The sequence below is a fragment of the Lepidochelys kempii genome, chromosome 11, assembly GCF_965140265.1.
Source record: "Lepidochelys kempii isolate rLepKem1 chromosome 11, rLepKem1.hap2, whole genome shotgun sequence".
In the NCBI taxonomy this organism is placed as follows: Eukaryota; Metazoa; Chordata; order Testudines; family Cheloniidae; genus Lepidochelys; species Lepidochelys kempii.
The window spans coordinates 60,106,609-60,122,920 of NC_133266.1; the positions used below are offsets into that span (position 1 = coordinate 60,106,609).

A 16,312-nucleotide genomic window follows, 5' to 3' on the forward strand; every position below is an offset into this window, starting at 1 on the left:
AGATACAATTTTTTACTTCTTGACAAATCCATATTGCACCATTTAGCTGTTCTTCACCTGAAAGTAGTGGCCAATTGATAGTTCAAAAAGCAACTGAGATACCAGTGCACAGAAATCTTATTTTTCAAAAAAGTTAGCATTTCTATCAGTGCTGATAATGCAGTCTGCACACTGGGCTGCCTTAGAGAGGGGTAGAATGCAGACTTCTAACGAATCACTTTCTTAAAGATGGGTATGAGAGTGTGAAGGTCTAAAACGTATCCAGATTCAGAAAACAACAGAGGCATGGTATCTTCTAGTATTCAATGCTATTTTAGTTTGGCAACATCTTGTAATGAAGTTTAAAGGATTTAAAGCTGTCTGCATTCTCAGTCGCTTCATCATTTTGAAATAGAGATTGGTACTGCCAATCATTGCAGTTTTGGCACTGGTTTGGATTCACAAGATGGCTTTGTGTAATTGTCAAGTATTAGAAGCTGCTGCTTTGCAAAATGAAAGCAGAATAAATCCGAATAACTTTTGTTAATATAAATTTGCAGTATTTGGGGCATGAACTAATGTGAATGAAATATTCCCAATTACCTTCACGTTAAATATGAACTCTCACGTTTCTGGTACATTGCAATATGCAAGCCATATGAAAATATAAAGTAGTAAAATATAAATCGGAACTCAAACGACTTTCACATTTGTTTCTCCCCTTGTGTTAAAAGACAGGAAAGGTTTATAATTTTCTAAACACTTTCTTCTCCACTACTCTGACCCTTTGGAGTCTCCTGTTTGTTTAATCTTTTTAACTCCAATTCTCTTCCACAGTAGGTTTGTTACGGTTTGTCATCACTATTTTCTAAATAGGCGCTGTTGCATTTGATGCAGAGGGTATTGATTTAGCAGGGCTAGTGAAGACACGGTAAGTCAATGGCAGAACGCTCTCCCTTTAACTTCAGTACTCCACCTCCCCGAGAGGTGCAAGCTATATCGAGGGGAGAGCATCTCTCGTTGACACAGGGCGGAGTAGACATCGCTGTAAGTCTGTCTAAGCTACTTCGACTTAAGTTACGTAACTTCCGTAACTTAACTAGTGTAACTTAGATTGACTTACCTTGTTAGTGTAGATCAGGTTACACAGTTGACTGTTTTTCTGGTAAAGCAGGGTTAGCTTCCTTTGGAATCCTCCTGCAATGCTCCTAACACTGCCGAGTGCTATCCTCCTGGAAGCTGGACTAAAGGTGAGGAATGAACACTTTCTAATTTTTGGACTCTTTCCCATGATTCATATTACATTGTGCTGTTAATGCCATCTTGCTAGTTAAGGTTTTAGGTCAATTTAAAATGCAACAACATTTAAGATCACCAGTAATTTAAGGTTTTTCACCATAAATCAATATTTCAGATAGTGTTTGTCTAAAATGTTGTTTCTTTGCTCGATACAATACTTTTTCAGTGAAGATTAGCCTGTAATAAAAATCCTGATAAATTTACATTTAATGTTAATACAATGAAACCTACAAGCATGTGTGTGAGGAAACAAGTGGTTACTAAAGTGCATTCTTTTCTGTTCAGCAATAAAATACAATGTATCAACACAGGATTCTGCTAAGTGATGATTCTTGAAATAACTTTTGAACATCAAATGTCAAAATAATAACAATTTAATGAGTAAACTTAGTTGTGTACTAGTGTGTGTTACTTTAGTCACATGTGCCCCTTTAATGACTAGTTGTATAAAGACTTATACTGCTACGTGGTGCTTCTAGTGAGGTGAAAGTGTCTTCATACTGTTCCCAAAACAAGTTCATGCCTTAATGGCACAAAAGCACCCAAAAATAGCATATACCCTGAAAAGGGGGACAACTTTTACCATTCTAGCCTAATTTAAAATCTTATTAATTCAAGAGGCAAGTCATTTTGAACCAAAAATTTAATCTGCTTTCAAATTGTTCAAATCTAGTGGGGATTCCCAGAGAGAGAGAGAGAGAGAGGTTTCAGAGTAGCAGCCGTGTTCGTCTGTATTCACAAAAAGAAAAGGAGTACTTGTGGCACCTTAGAGACTAACCAATTTATTTGAGCATAAGCTTTCGTGAGCTACAGCTCACTTCATCGGATGCAAGTGAGCTGTAGCTCAGGGAACCTTGTGCTCAAATAAATTTGTTAGTCTCTAAGGTGCCACAAGTACTCCTTTTCTTTCAGAGAGAGATGGGTAGTGGGAATTATGTAGAGGCAGAGACTATTTTTGGAGAGCTCCTATACAGACAAACAGCCATATCTTCTTCCTTTGCTCTTCTGCATGGTCTTCCCCCTCCTCCTTCTCCTTGTCCCATTATAAATATAACTAGTATCAGTAAATAGGTATCACATTCTGATCATCTCTGTTCTTGTCAACTACCAACATGTAGCAGTTCTGCCCTTTTGGGTTATTTGCAAGTTTTTGTTTTCTTTTGATTTTCATTTCTGACTTTCACACATAGTTGGAATATCAAAAATCCTTATCCCGGAGATTACTCTCCTGCAATCACAAACGTTGATTTCAGCCTGACTAACAGAAATAGGAATAGAATCTCAGCGTCACTAACAGAAATAGGAATAGAATCTTTAAAGTGTAGCAGTGTCAACACTGGAATCCTTTGTCTTGCTTTCCCCCTCCCTTAGGAGTGAATGCAGATTCCACACAGTGTTGAATAGGCAGGAGGAGAGGACATGTTGATCAAATACTAATGCAATTGACTTCCTGTGGTATTAATGAAAACATGACTCACGTTTTAAGTATTTTAAGTTGGATTCTTGTAAAAAAACTTCTGATATTTCTATTTTAACTTTTTTTAAAAATCACATACATATGATTGGTATAGTACAAAATAATTGCAGAAGAGTTACCATGTAAAAAAGCAATTGCAGGATGTTAATTTGTCAGAGCATGTCCTGACATGGATGAGTCTGAAATCCCTATCAAATTAGCTTTAGTTAGCAGACTACAGACACAATTAAAATTTTTATCTTTGCCATCCAGAAACATTGAAACTGGAATAAACTGGAGAGAGGGGAGTGCAGTGGGAGAAGAACAGACTGCATTGAAACTGGAATAATAAATATTCAAATAGCAAAATATGACAACATTAGTCATGAAATGTTCAGTAGTGTAAATTTATTAACTGCTTGTGTCTGTTGGTGAACATTTGAAAATGCCAGTAAATTAGACACTTAACACTTCCTGAAATAAGTTTTAAACGTTCTGGTTCCAAAGTGCTGGAATCCCTAAGTGGTGGGAGACCATCCTCAGCTTCACTCTCCAAAGGGGTTAAAAAGTTTAGAAAAGCCCCGATGTAGGTTTTGGCCTCCTTGGTTGCAGCCAAACCTAAGGTACCAATCACAATGAATCCACATCGATAATTTATAATCAAGCATAAATACTTGGCCTCACAGGTGTCAGCCTCTGTTGAAATAGTCCTTGAGAGCCTAGTTCTAGGTATCCGGTACTTCTGGTTCCTCTCAAAGAAGTGCAAAAGCATATCCATAAGGCTCTGGTTTTCAAAGTCACTGTCACAGCAAAGGGTGACATTGGAGGCTGAGGTTGTAGTACAGATCTTCACCCTCCCCCAGATCCAAAGCTGTTGATTTCATGCTTAAAACCTCTTCACAAGTCTGATAAAGGTCCTGATACTTCCTTGGAGCCAGTGGTTGCTGCTGGATCCATGGTTACCATGGTGGCCAGATTCAGCATGTCGAGCTCCTGGAACATACTCATTTGAATCAACTGATGGATCTGGGAGCCTCTCAGACAGCACTGGATATGTTTTATCCTCAGTGCTTAAAGACAAAGAAAAGAAATGGAAGGCAATGGGGTCAGTTCCTTCTTCTCTGGGAAAGAAAAAAAAAAGGCTAAATTACTTTCCTTGTCTACTCAACCCCCCTGGAAATGCATGAAACTCCCCCTAGAACTCCTACTTGTTTCTCAGGGAAATGTCTCAACTCTTTTGGATTTCTGCTTCACCAAGCCATTGTTGTCATCCTTGGAAACATCATTGGGTCAGGTCTCAGACACATGCTCTGGATTTGGAATCAGGCCACAACTGGCTGCGACACATCAGGGAACCTGAGAGCATGGAGACCCCTGTCCTATACAAACAGCATTCTGGGAATAAAAAGCAACTACAAGCTCTGGCACTTGGTTTCCCTCTTCAAATTTGTATTGCTGCCTCCTTTTGAGTTCAAGGAGGCAGCAATACAAAATTGAAGAGGGAAATCAAGTCACATTAATAAGACTAGTACAGATACCTCCCCGTTTGTCACACCTAGTCAAAACAGGCACTCATTCCTGTACCACTATTTATTGGTATTGCCAGTGCTTGTAGTTGCTTTTTATTCCCCAGAATGCTATTTGTATAGGACAGGGGTCTCGAAACTACGGCCCGCAACCTGGATGCGGTCCGGGGCTTCCCTTTGTCCGGCCCTCCAATCAACAGGGGAGAAGGGAACAGCTGAGTAGGCACACCCAGCAGGCAGGGGGAGGGGCTGCCAGCAGCAGCTCATGTGTGCAGAGAGGGGTGAGTGCTTCTGGGAGCCAGTGTCCCCCCAAAAGGGGAGCCAGCTTAGGGGAGAGTCGTTGCTGCAGCCAAGCAGGCACAGGGAGAAGCAAACAGGCAGGCTGCAACTGAGAAGGCAGGCCGAGCAGGCACGGGGAGGGGCTGCCAGCAGTAGCTTGCGCGGGTGTGGGGGGTAGCTAAGCTGTGCGGAGGGGGTGAGTGCCCCCGGGAGCCAGTGTCCCCCCAGAAGGGGAGTGAACTTACGGGAGAGTTGCTGCAGCCGAGCAGGCACGGACCCCTGCCTTAGAGTAAAAATAGAAGCCAGATGCTTAATTACATCTCCAATAAATGGAGTAAAGAAGATGGAAATTAACAATTTCATGATGGTTAAATTTTAACTACAACACTAATAGAACCAAACAGTCCCAACCAACAATGGGAACCTGGAGCTTCTCTTACCAAAATACAGCCAAACTTTCAATCCTTTGTCATTTTCTTCAGCAGAGCAGGCATGCCTACCGGGCACAGTGAGAAGGGAGCAGGCACGGGGCAGAGCAGACCCAAAAGGGGAGCCTGATTTAGAATTTAGTGCAATACAGACACAGTAGAGTAGTGTTGTTTTTTTAACGATTTGCATATATTTAATTTCTTTCGCTGTCGCTTCGGCCCGTGAAGCCCCTTCAAAAATCTAATATGGCCCTCATCTCATAAAGTTTGGAGACCCCTGGTGTAGGAGAATATATTTATTTTTTAGAAAGAAAGCTCTTTAGTGCAGGGACTGTCGTTTACTGTGTTTGTACAGTGCCAAGCACAGTGAAGGCCCCAACCTAGCTGAGACTAGGTACTACCACAATGCAAATAAAAATATTTAAACTTCTGAGTAGAAAGCAAAAATAATAGCCTTTCAATCATTTAAACCACTCTCGCAGTTTTTCTGGATTTACTTCATGTAAACTAGCCACTTCCTTAAACTAGCCATAATGAATTCTTTTATAGGGAAACAAAGTCTGGGTGGCTTCATTGTCCGTCCCATATTTTAAATTTTTTCACAGTAAAGGCTAATTATTAGGAAGGTCCCATGTAGTAGCAACTTGGGAAGGTAGAAAAAATTTCTCATGTGATCCTAGCTGTATTCAGCTACCACATGCAACTAATTTTAAAGTCTGCGGGTTTTCCCGAGAAGAAGATAAAATTTCTCAAGGATGCATGATTTCTTCCCCTTCCCTGTTGAAAGTCATACATTTCAGTGTTTCTGTGATAATTCTCAGATTTTACTTTTCAACAAGGCAATTAGCACCAGTTTGGGAATGATAGTATTGTACCATCTTTTCATACATTTGTTTCCTTGGCCAGTCCCATGTCACGGAGCAGAGAATGCAGGACAGCTGAGTATTCCAGGCGTGAAGCATCTGTTCCTGTGAATAAAACTACTGCATGTGACTGGCAAGTACTTCTCAGGGCAGCATATGCTAGTCGATAATATAGGACCTTTTTGTCCTCAGCAATGTGACTATCCTCATTTGAAAAGAAAAGGATATATATGAAATACTAGATAGCCAACTGAATTTTCAGGCTCATACTACTGCTTGGCATATTCACATTATAATAAACTCCACTTTAAGTGTTGTATGTCCCTTGTAGAACTCTAATTAGGGACTTGTAGTGTAGCTGAACAATGTATTATGGGTGAGGCTGGTAGGACTGCCAGTTATTCAGGTTGTTCAGCATTTCCCATTATAAGACCCTATTTTCAGTTGCTTATAACTTTGCCAAATTTTAACCTTTTGGGCTGAAATTTTCCATGACCTGTTGTCTGCCTTGGGCTGGATTTAAAAAACAACATATCAGTCAAGCAGTTCAGCTGTTTCCAAGAACAAGGCTAGTGAAAATGTTGTTTTCCCCATATTAAAAATATATTTGAGAAGTTCTAACAGCCCAATTCTTCAGAGAAGAGACTTCAAATTTGGTAAGGGGAAGTGGCTTTTGTGTAAGGGATGTAACATTTGCTTTCCTCATGAAAATCTACTCCAATTTGGCTAACTTCTAAACTTTTGAAAAATTGCAGTTCACACATTCACTAGAGACTAATAAAACATTAGCAGCTAACTTCTCAGAAGTTTCTGTTCACATTATGAAAAGGAGTACTTGTGGCACCTTAGAGACTAACCAATTTATTTGAGCATAAGCTTTTGTGAGCTACAGCTCACTTCATCGGATACATTCAGTTAAATGCATCCGATGAAGTGAGTTGTAGCTCACGAAAGCTTATGCTCAAATAAATTGGTTAGTCTCTAAGGTGCCACCAGTACTCCTTTTCTTTTTGTGAATACAGCCTAACACGGCTGCTACTCTGAAACCTGTTCACATTATGTACACTCCAGCCCAGGCCCGAGCAGGCCTTTCCCTGCAGTTGTAGCTCTGGGCTGCTGTGAGCAGTCCAGGCCCCTATACTGAGGGCAGAGAGCCTGTGTTGCCTGTGCTCTTAATGACCCACACACTTGCCAAAGCTGCATAGAGGAGGAAGCAGTCTAATTCAAATGCACATGAGACAAGAGCCAGACCTACGGGAGGAGGGAGAGTAGATTGAGACAAGGGGCCGGAAAGGGGAGACTGGAACTGGCTGGGAAAGTGGATGAACTTGAAAAAAGGAAAGGAGGATTTGTGGCACCTTAGAGACTAACAAATTTATTTGAGCATAAGCTTTCGTGAGCTATAGCTCGATGAAATGAGCTACAGCTTTTGTGAGCTACAGCTCGATGAAGTGAGCTGTAGCTCATGAAAGCTTATGCTCAAATAAATGTTGGTCTCTAAGGTGCCCCAAGTCCTCCTTTTCTTTTTGTGGATACAGACTAACACGGCTGCTACTCTGAAACCTGGATGAATTTGGGAGCTCAGAGACTGGGAGCCAGTATGTGAGAGGGAGACTGAGGTTGGATGAGGAGCCAAGGGCTGGTTGAGCAAGACTTCTGGGACTGGGAGCTAAAGACAGAGACGAGGACTGATTGGGCATGGAGACTGGGACTAGATGAGCCAGGAGATTGGCAGCTGGAGGGAGGAGACTGGGATTGGCTGGGCAAAGAGGCTGGAACTGGGAGGTGGGGGATGGGGTTGAGATGGGATGAGAAGCTGCGGGGAGACTAGGACTGGCTGGCTAAAGAGACAGACTGAGAACTAGTGGGGTAGAGGGAAAGAGATCAGGTGGAGAAGGGGGAGACCGATCTGACAAGGAGCTGGAGCATGGGAGAGGTTTGGGATCACAGAGCCATAGAGGGATCACAGAGCCATAGAGGGAGATTGGTTCCTGGAGAGGGAGTGGGGATGGTGAACATGGGTGAGGGTGGAGTAGGTGGAGGTTAGGATGGTGCGGAGAGGAACTGGGACTGGCTGGGCAAGGAGACTGGAATGGGGAGTCTGAAGGAATGAGATTAAGATTGGGATGGGGAGTTTAGAGGAGTGAGACTAAGGCTTGCTGGGCAAGGAGACTGGAACTGGAATGAGAAGCAGAGACTAGGACTGGCTGGGTGTGGAGAATGGGACTGGGATGAGAAGCTAGGTTGGGGAAGAGATGGGACTGGGACAGGAACAGTTTGGAAGATAAGGCAGAAGGAGGTCAAGCTTGGGGGGAAATGGGCAGAAGAGACTGTGCCCACTAGACACACTTCCCTACAGAGCCTGTAGTGGCCCCAAGAAAAATTCCTGAGTCTTTCTATTCTGCTGTTGTCAGCAGATATCTGTGAAGCCTACTGGCAAAGTATTGTATCCCCCTCTGCTGCCGGTTCTACAAAGAGGATGACAGCCTCCTACTACTATCAATTACTCAGCTTAAGTCTGCATGGTGTATCTAAAGGTTCTCACCCTGCTGATGAGCCATGTGGTTGTCAGTACAGTACAATACAACATGATGGATTTTCTGTATTTTCAATTAATATTTTGTTAAAACCTAGAACATTATACACAAAAATAACCTCATGTTAAAAAGAACATTATTAAGGTTCCCAAGTCAAGCCCTCAAGTTAGGAAATGCCAAAATTTAAGGCTGCCTGTGCAACATTAACTTGGCCCCCTTGTGTGTATGTATTATGATACAATCTTTCATTATATTTTCATATCCTACTTTTTCCCACAGGACCCCTTTCCCATTCAGTGCACAGGGTTGACCTGCTATTGGGGTGAATCAGGGTCGTGTAGGTGGTCACTAATTGTGTGTTCCTCATTTTCTGGTGCTTGATCTGCCTGGGATAGGCCACACTGAGAATGCCACCCCCAGGGCAGATTGTAAGAAATAGGACAGACAATCCACAAATCTGGTGGTTTGCTCTGTAATTAGATTCACCAAACCAGTAATGAAAGAGCGTCTGCAGTACCACACTGGTTAATCAGAAGCCAAACACAGACCCCTTTAGATATTCCAGCCCTCGGCTCTCAGCCAGGCAGCACAATCTAATATAGTGAGAGGTTACTGAAAACCCATTTCACCATATGTGAGGTTCTTTCTAATTGTAAAGGATCAGACACAAATCCCTGGGTCATTATGAATCTCAGATCTTACCCAAATATCACGCTGCCAGTCAATCCTTAGTAAACTAAATAAAAGATTAATTAAAAAAAAGAAAGTTATAAGAATAGCCCTACTGGGTCAGACCAAAGGTCCATCAAGCCCAGTATACTGTCTTCTGGCAGTGGCCAGTGCCAGGTGCTCCAGAGGGAATGAACAGAACAGATAATCATCAAGTGGTCCATCCCCTGTTGCTCATTCCCAGCTTCTGGCAAACAGAGGCTAGGGACAACATTCCTGCCCATCCTGGCTAATAGCCATTGCTGGACCTATCCTCCATGAATTTATCTAGTTCTTTTTTTAACCCTGTTATGGTCTTGGCCTTCACAACATCCTCTGGCAAGGAGTTCCACAGGTGACTTGTGTTGTTTGAAGAAATACTTCCTTTTATTTGTTTCAAATCAGCTTCCTATTAATTTCATTTGGTGACCCCTAGTTCTTGTGTTATGAAAAGTAGTAAACAACACTTCCTTATCTACTTTCTCTACACCAGTCATGATTTCATAGACCTCTATCATATCTCCCCTTAGCCGTCTCTTTTCCAAGCTGAAAAGTCCCAGTCTTATTAATCTCTCCTCATACGGAAGCCGTTCCATACCCCTAATCAATTTTGTTGCCCTTTTCTGAACCTTTTCCAATTCCACGAAGATGGGGCGACCACATCTGCATACAGTATTCAAGATGTGTGATAAATGGTTAATAGATCATATACATACTAATGATTGCAAAGTCTTTATATCAGGTTTGTAGCAGTGATGGGATAAACTGCTGGCTTGTAAAATCTCTCTGGTAACTTCCAAACAATTGGAAGGTTCTCAGTCCATAGTTCAAGATGCTCCTTTTAGTTGTAAATCCACAGTCCAGAGAATTAGAGCAGGTAAGAGGCAACATGGAGATGTCTTAGGTGTCTTTTTATATCCTCTGCCATATGCATGGAAATTTACTGACCCAAGATGGAGTCCAGAGTCACATGAGCATATCACATGCTCCTTCATGTTTTGCTGAATCACAGGAGGTGGACATTGGCTCCTTGGTGTGTGAGGTACCCTCAGGAAGAGCTATCTGGATGGGATGAGTTTCTTCAATGGCTCATTATAAGAGTGGAGTGCCCTTGGCTGGCCATCAACACACAGCTATCTAGCCCTAATGTAAATTCTATCTGGTGGGTATCACCCAGGGATACAACACATGTTTAAGATGCAAGTACATAGCTAATATTCATAACTTCAGATGGAAAGATGATACATGCATGTAAACAAAATAATCATATTTAGCAAATCATAACTTTTCCATTGACACTTTCCATGACATACTTTGTACAGGATTTGTTGCAACTGTATAACAGTGGTATCAACAATGAGACAAATGGTCATCTTTCATCTATATATAGCATCACACCTGACCTGAGACACAGGGGTCTGATTTGCAGAAGTGCAAAGCAGTTCCAGCTGCAACTGACATCAGTGGGAACTGTGCTTTGAACATAGAAAGTGCTATATAATGCTAAGCCCTCTGAAAATGTAGTCCAAGGTGTCTCAAATTGAACACCTAAAATTAGTGTGTACTTCTGAACCTAATCTCTCCCTGCTTCTGTTCCCCATCTGTAAAATGGGGTTAATACCTCACCTCCAATGTTCCCTCTAATTTTTTACATCCATGTGTGGAATGAATTTTGTAATATGCACCAATATGGAGGTGATGAGTAGTGGGGTTGGGGCCGAGGGATTTGGAGTGTGGGAGGAGGCTCAGGGCTGGGGCAGAGGGTTGAAGTGTGGGGGAGTGAGAGCTCTGGTTGGGGGTGTGGGCTCTTGGGTGGGGCTGGGGATGAGGGGTTTGAGTGTGGGAGGGGGCTTAAGGCTAGGGTAGAGGGTTGGGGTGTGGAGGGGTAAGGACTCTGGCTGGGGGTGCGGCTGGGGATGAGGGTTTTGGGGTGCAGAAGGGAGCTCAGGGCTAGGGTAGAGGGTTGGGGTATGAAGGAGTAAGGGCTCTGGCTGGGGGTGCAGGCTCTGGGGTGGGGCCGGAGATGAGGGGTTTGGGGTGACAGGAGGGGGCTCGGGGCTAGGGTTGGGGTGTGGAGAGGTGACTGCTCTGGCTGGGGGTGCGGGCTCTGGGGTGGGTCTGGGGATGACGAGTTTGAGGTGCAGGCTGCCCCAGGTCTGCGGAGGTAGAGAGGACTCCCTTGAGCCCTCTCTCACAGCAGCAGCCCAGGGCCAGGGGAGAGGCGTCTCTCCTCACCTCTGTGATCCATGATAGCCTGCTGCACGACTGTGCAGCTTAAATGGAACTTAGCTCACCTCACAGGGTGCTGTGAAAATAAATAAATTAATGTTTGTGAAGCACTCGGCTAATATAGTGATGAGTACCATAAGAAAGCCAGAGAGGAAAATAATTCTTCATAGTAGAATTTGAATAAGGTGCAGTAAATAAGATCTGGGTCACACAGTAAACAATAAGCAGAAAACAAAATATTGAGTAGCTCTCATTAAGTGAGCATCGTCCATCTGGAACACTGAATGAGGGCCGGGGTTCTGTTTAAATAGTAGTATGTTGTTTTGTAATTAAAGATTGTATAATATATATATATATATATATATATATATATATGTATATATGTATATAATAATACATATGCAGAAGGGGGCTGTCAAGGTTCCTCCCCCACTCTGAACTCTAGGGTACAGATGTGGGGACCTGCATGAAAAACCTCCTAAGCTTATCTTTACCAGCTTAGGTCAAAATTTCCCCAAGGTACAAAATATTCCACCCGTTGTCCTTGGACTGGCCGCTACCACCACCAAACTAATACTGGTTACTGGGGAAGAGCTGTTTGGACGCGTCCTTCCCCCCCAAAGTACTTCCCAAAACCTGGCACCCCACTTCCTGGACAAGGTTTGGTAAAAAGCCTCACCAATTTGCCTAGGTGACTACAGACCCAGACCCTTGGATCTTAAGAACAATGAACAATCCTCCCAACACTTGCACCCCCCCCTTTCCTGGGAAATGTTGGATAAAAAGCCTCACCAATTTGCATAGGTGACCACAGACCCAAACCCTTGGATCTGAGAACAATGAAAAAGCATTCAGTTTTTTACAAGAAGACTTTTAATAAAAAATAGAAATAAAGAAATCCCCCCTGTAAAATCAGGATGGTAGATATCTTACAGGGTAATTAGATTCAAAAACATAGAGAACCCCTCTAGGCAAAACCTTAAGTTACAAAAAAGATACACAGACAGAAATAGTTATTCTATTCAGCACAATTCTTTTCTCAGCCATTTAAAGAAATCATAATCTAACACATACCTAGCTAGATTACTTACTAAAAGTTCTAAGACTCCATTCCTGTTCTGTCCTTGGCAAAAGCAGCATACAGACAGACACACAGACCCTTTGTTTCTCTCCCTCCTCCCAGCTTTTGAAAGTATCTTGTCTCCTCATTGGTCATTTTGGTCAGGTGCCAGCAAGGTTACCTTTAGCTTCTTAACCCTTTACAGGTGAGAGGAGCTTTCCCCTGGCCAGGAGGGATTTCAAAGGGGTTTACCCTTCCCTTTATATTTATGACAGGGGCCAATTTAATGTTGCACAGATAACCTTAAAACAGACATTTCTGAACCTTTGAGTGCTTGATTTTGCAACCTTTATTGTTGATATTGCAACTTTAATGTTATTTTTGTGTATAATGTAATATTTACAGATACCACAAAGTGTTGCTGGGATTATTATTTATAGGCTAGTTTGCTTAGCAGTCTACCTTTATGTGGGGTTCTCAGGATCAGGAATATCTTGAGTTTTTGACCCCTTAGTGCATGTTTATGGTTTTATAATTAAGAGTAGCTTACTTCCAGTTCTGGAGATTTTATTTAATCTTATTGCTACCAAACAATTATAAACACTTTTGGGTTGGTTATAATATGGGAATGTTACTGCAGTATTCATCACATTCTTATAAAGACATATATCTTTGTGGGCCAGCAAAATAAATGCATTTAATAATTTACAATTTAATGATTTTTTTTTTAAAGTTCAGAGTTAATTATCCCAAAAGGTCACTTGTCTATTGTCTAACCAGTGCATCCTATTAGTAGTAATCACTTCCTGGAATTGAAAGAGCCAAGATCACAGCTGCTTACATATAGATGTGTAGTGCAAATTCTTAATAGGACATTATCTTTGCTATGGAGCATAGTGTAGACCGTTATCATCATAGTGTGTTTGAATTCATGTGTCCATGTTCCTATGCATCAACTTTAGTGTGTCCTTTTCACAAAATCACTTTCAAAGAAAAGTATGTTGGTGTTGTAAAAATGGAACTAATTTAGATACTTTGCACTTGTTGACTTTCAACTGAGGTCCTCCTTAAAGATATTTGTTTTCTGTTACTAATGAAGGTATGATATAGGCTTAGTATCATGAACTATGCCTTTATGAAAGTGATGGTGATTATATAAATAGAAAAAAGGACAAAAATCCTGTGGATAAAACCTTTGAATTCCTAGCTATTCAAATATTTTAAAGTTTGTTGATCTTTTAATATGAACTCTAAAAGGAATATATATACTCAGAGAAGGCTAATGACAATTATCTAAGATTAAGAGATAATTTGGCATAGGATCAGGGTATTCATTTTCATCCTCTTTTACTGAATTTTTAAAATATCCTACTGTGAATTCCACAGGAGAGTGTTGTGCATGTGCTGCTGCTCCTGTCAGCGTTTGTTCACCCAGAAGCATTGGACAGGATCGTATCATTTCCACTCTGCTGCTAATGCTCTTTCTTGGCACCCTTTGCTAAACGGGGTGTGCAGAGGCAGCAATAGGTGTGATGCTGGGGAGAAGAAAGCGGTCCCAATGGAATAGATTTGTGGAAGAGTGGAGACAAAAAGAAAATTGAATGGGCGATTCCACAGGCAACATGTGATTCTTTCATTTGGGATGGCTGGGCATGAGCCCTGGAAGCTCCCTAGAAGTGTGTGTGTGTGGGGACGGGGCACTGGTGCCCTGATCATTACCCCAGCTCCTGCTCCACCCTTGCTTGGCCTCCTCCTCCCAAAGCCACTCCCTGCTTCTGCTTGGCCTCTTGCCCTGAGGCCCTACCCCCACTCTACCTCTTCCTGCCCCGTTCCCCCAAGGCGGAGAGGAGTGAGCGGAGGGTGGGAAGGGGGCCTCTGGGGGAAATGGCGAAGCAAGGGCCGGGTCTCGGGGCAGAGTGAGGGCAGGGCAACGGTCTGGGCGCTGGTGGCCCCCCACTTCTCACGAGCTACCAGCAGCTTTGCTCCGAAGGTGGCGGGCCAGCACGCCTCCAAAAGGAGGCGCGCTGCATCCAGCATTTCTTGCCCGTTTGGGAAGGCTTAGCCTCCCCAAGCCTCTTATACCCACCACCCATTGGTGACTCAGTCCACTCCAATATTGTTTATGCTAGTCCAGTGGGAGCCCATCAGAGTTCAGCTTGATATAGCTCCTGATGCCAAAAGGATCTGGAAGTAATTAAATGATAACACACTCAGCCCTGGCAAAAGGATGTGTACCACATCACTATCGAGCAATCATAATAGGTAGGCTGGAGAAGCCTCACAACTGATGCACACTGTGCGTTGAAATCATTTGTATTCCGTACCTGTAAAGTTTCGGAAATCTAAATTTTTTTAATGCACTTAGTAATGTTTTTCTTTTGTTGTCATCATATTAACCTTGGGGTAGACCTTAGCTTTGTTTGTGACTGCGGGATTACAGGTTAAAAGATAGATGTTCATATGCCAAGAACAAAATGCTCTTGAATTTTTACTTTTGAAAGACCTAAATCACCTTTTCTGTGCGAGACCCATGGGCTGATTACGATGTATGCACATATGCAGACATATTAATGAAAAATTGGTTACAATCTAGAAATGATTTTCTTGTTTTCTTTTCTTCTCAAGCTACCCAGAGTGAGGAGCGGTTGTGTGCATTTAAGGACCCATATCAACAAGACCATGGAATCAGCGAGAGTCGAATCTCTCAGGAGAATGGCACAATTTTGTGTATGAAAGGCAGCACCTGCTATGGACTTTGGGAAAAAACACGAGAAGGAGACATACATCTAGTAAAACAAGGTAAGTAACAGTTAAACTTTGCTAATACTTTTGTGTAGAAGTAACCTGTTGGTATGAAGGGTTTAAGTTGCGAGGCTCTTTTTTTTTTTTTTTGCTAAACAATTAGACAAATCTTGTTTTTCTTTTTCTGAAACTTACTGCATAGCAGTTTATTAGGTGTGAACAGAAAGTTCCTTTTGAAAAAAGAAAAGTGCTTTGAAAGACTAATAGGTACATTTTCAGTGCATAGTTCAAGGCAAATTAGGCATAAAACACCTTATTACCCTGCATGTCAAGATTAAAGTTGCTTTCCTGGGTGAATTGTAGTACGTTTACTAAGTTGGCAAGATGCCTGATAGAGAGTAAACTTCTCATTAATCAGAGATGTTCATTTTACATTGACTGTATATGTTTGATTATGAAGGACTCTATACATGAATATAATAAATATGTCACAAAATTATAATTTTCTGAAAAATACTTCACTAATCAACTAATCTTGCTCACTAGAGAATTGGTATTTAGTGATCAAGGATGTTAAGAGATTCATAGCTACAGTAAAAGTCAGATTTACTCTGATCAAATGCCATTTAATCCAGGTGTAGAATTTTTAGGCCATTTCTAAGTCATTTTTCATTAGAGACTGATAATCACATCAGATAACCACACTGTGGTAGTTTAGTGAACTGTGTAAATATCACTGGGAACCAGGTAAAAACACCACGTATTTTTTTCTTGTAACCTAACTCAAGATGTGTTCCCAGTCTCCAGAGTTGAAAGGCTAGAACATTAATTTAATCTTTCACTTAGATTATCTCTGTTTCTCTTTAATTAGTTGTTAGAGGTATCTGAATAGGACTTTAATCCATTCTGGATACAGAAAATGTTCTTTTCCACAAAATTTTTAATATATTTAGAGGAATTGATTGGGGCTTGAGTCACTACTGCTGGCAACATAGTTGCCTTATCATGCAAATGATTGTAATCTGCAACTATGCTTTGTGGCCTTTACCCCAAGGATATTTGCTCTTTTGTCCTCTAGCGTTTCTACCAGGGAGAACAGTTTTAAATTGTGGCCAGTGTACCTCCTGGGCAGCACTGGGTTACTGCAGATGTCCTGGAAGGGGTGATGGTTGTGGGTGTCTCGTACTATTGAATGGCCTTCTCCAG

At 42.0% G+C, this 16,312-nt stretch overlaps 1 protein-coding gene across 3 annotated transcripts in view; it reads left to right on the plus strand.

Annotated features, from left to right (window-relative positions):
* BMPR2 (bone morphogenetic protein receptor type 2) overlaps window positions 1-16,312 on the plus strand; it is a 170,859-nt gene that overhangs the window by 86,430 nt on the left and 68,117 nt on the right. For all 3 annotated transcript variants that reach the window (XM_073306445.1, XM_073306447.1, XM_073306446.1), the window contains exon 2: window positions 14,990-15,163. In XM_073306445.1, coding sequence (XP_073162546.1) covers window positions 14,990-15,163 — 174 coding nt within the window. The remainder of the gene's footprint in view (window positions 1-14,989; window positions 15,164-16,312) is intronic.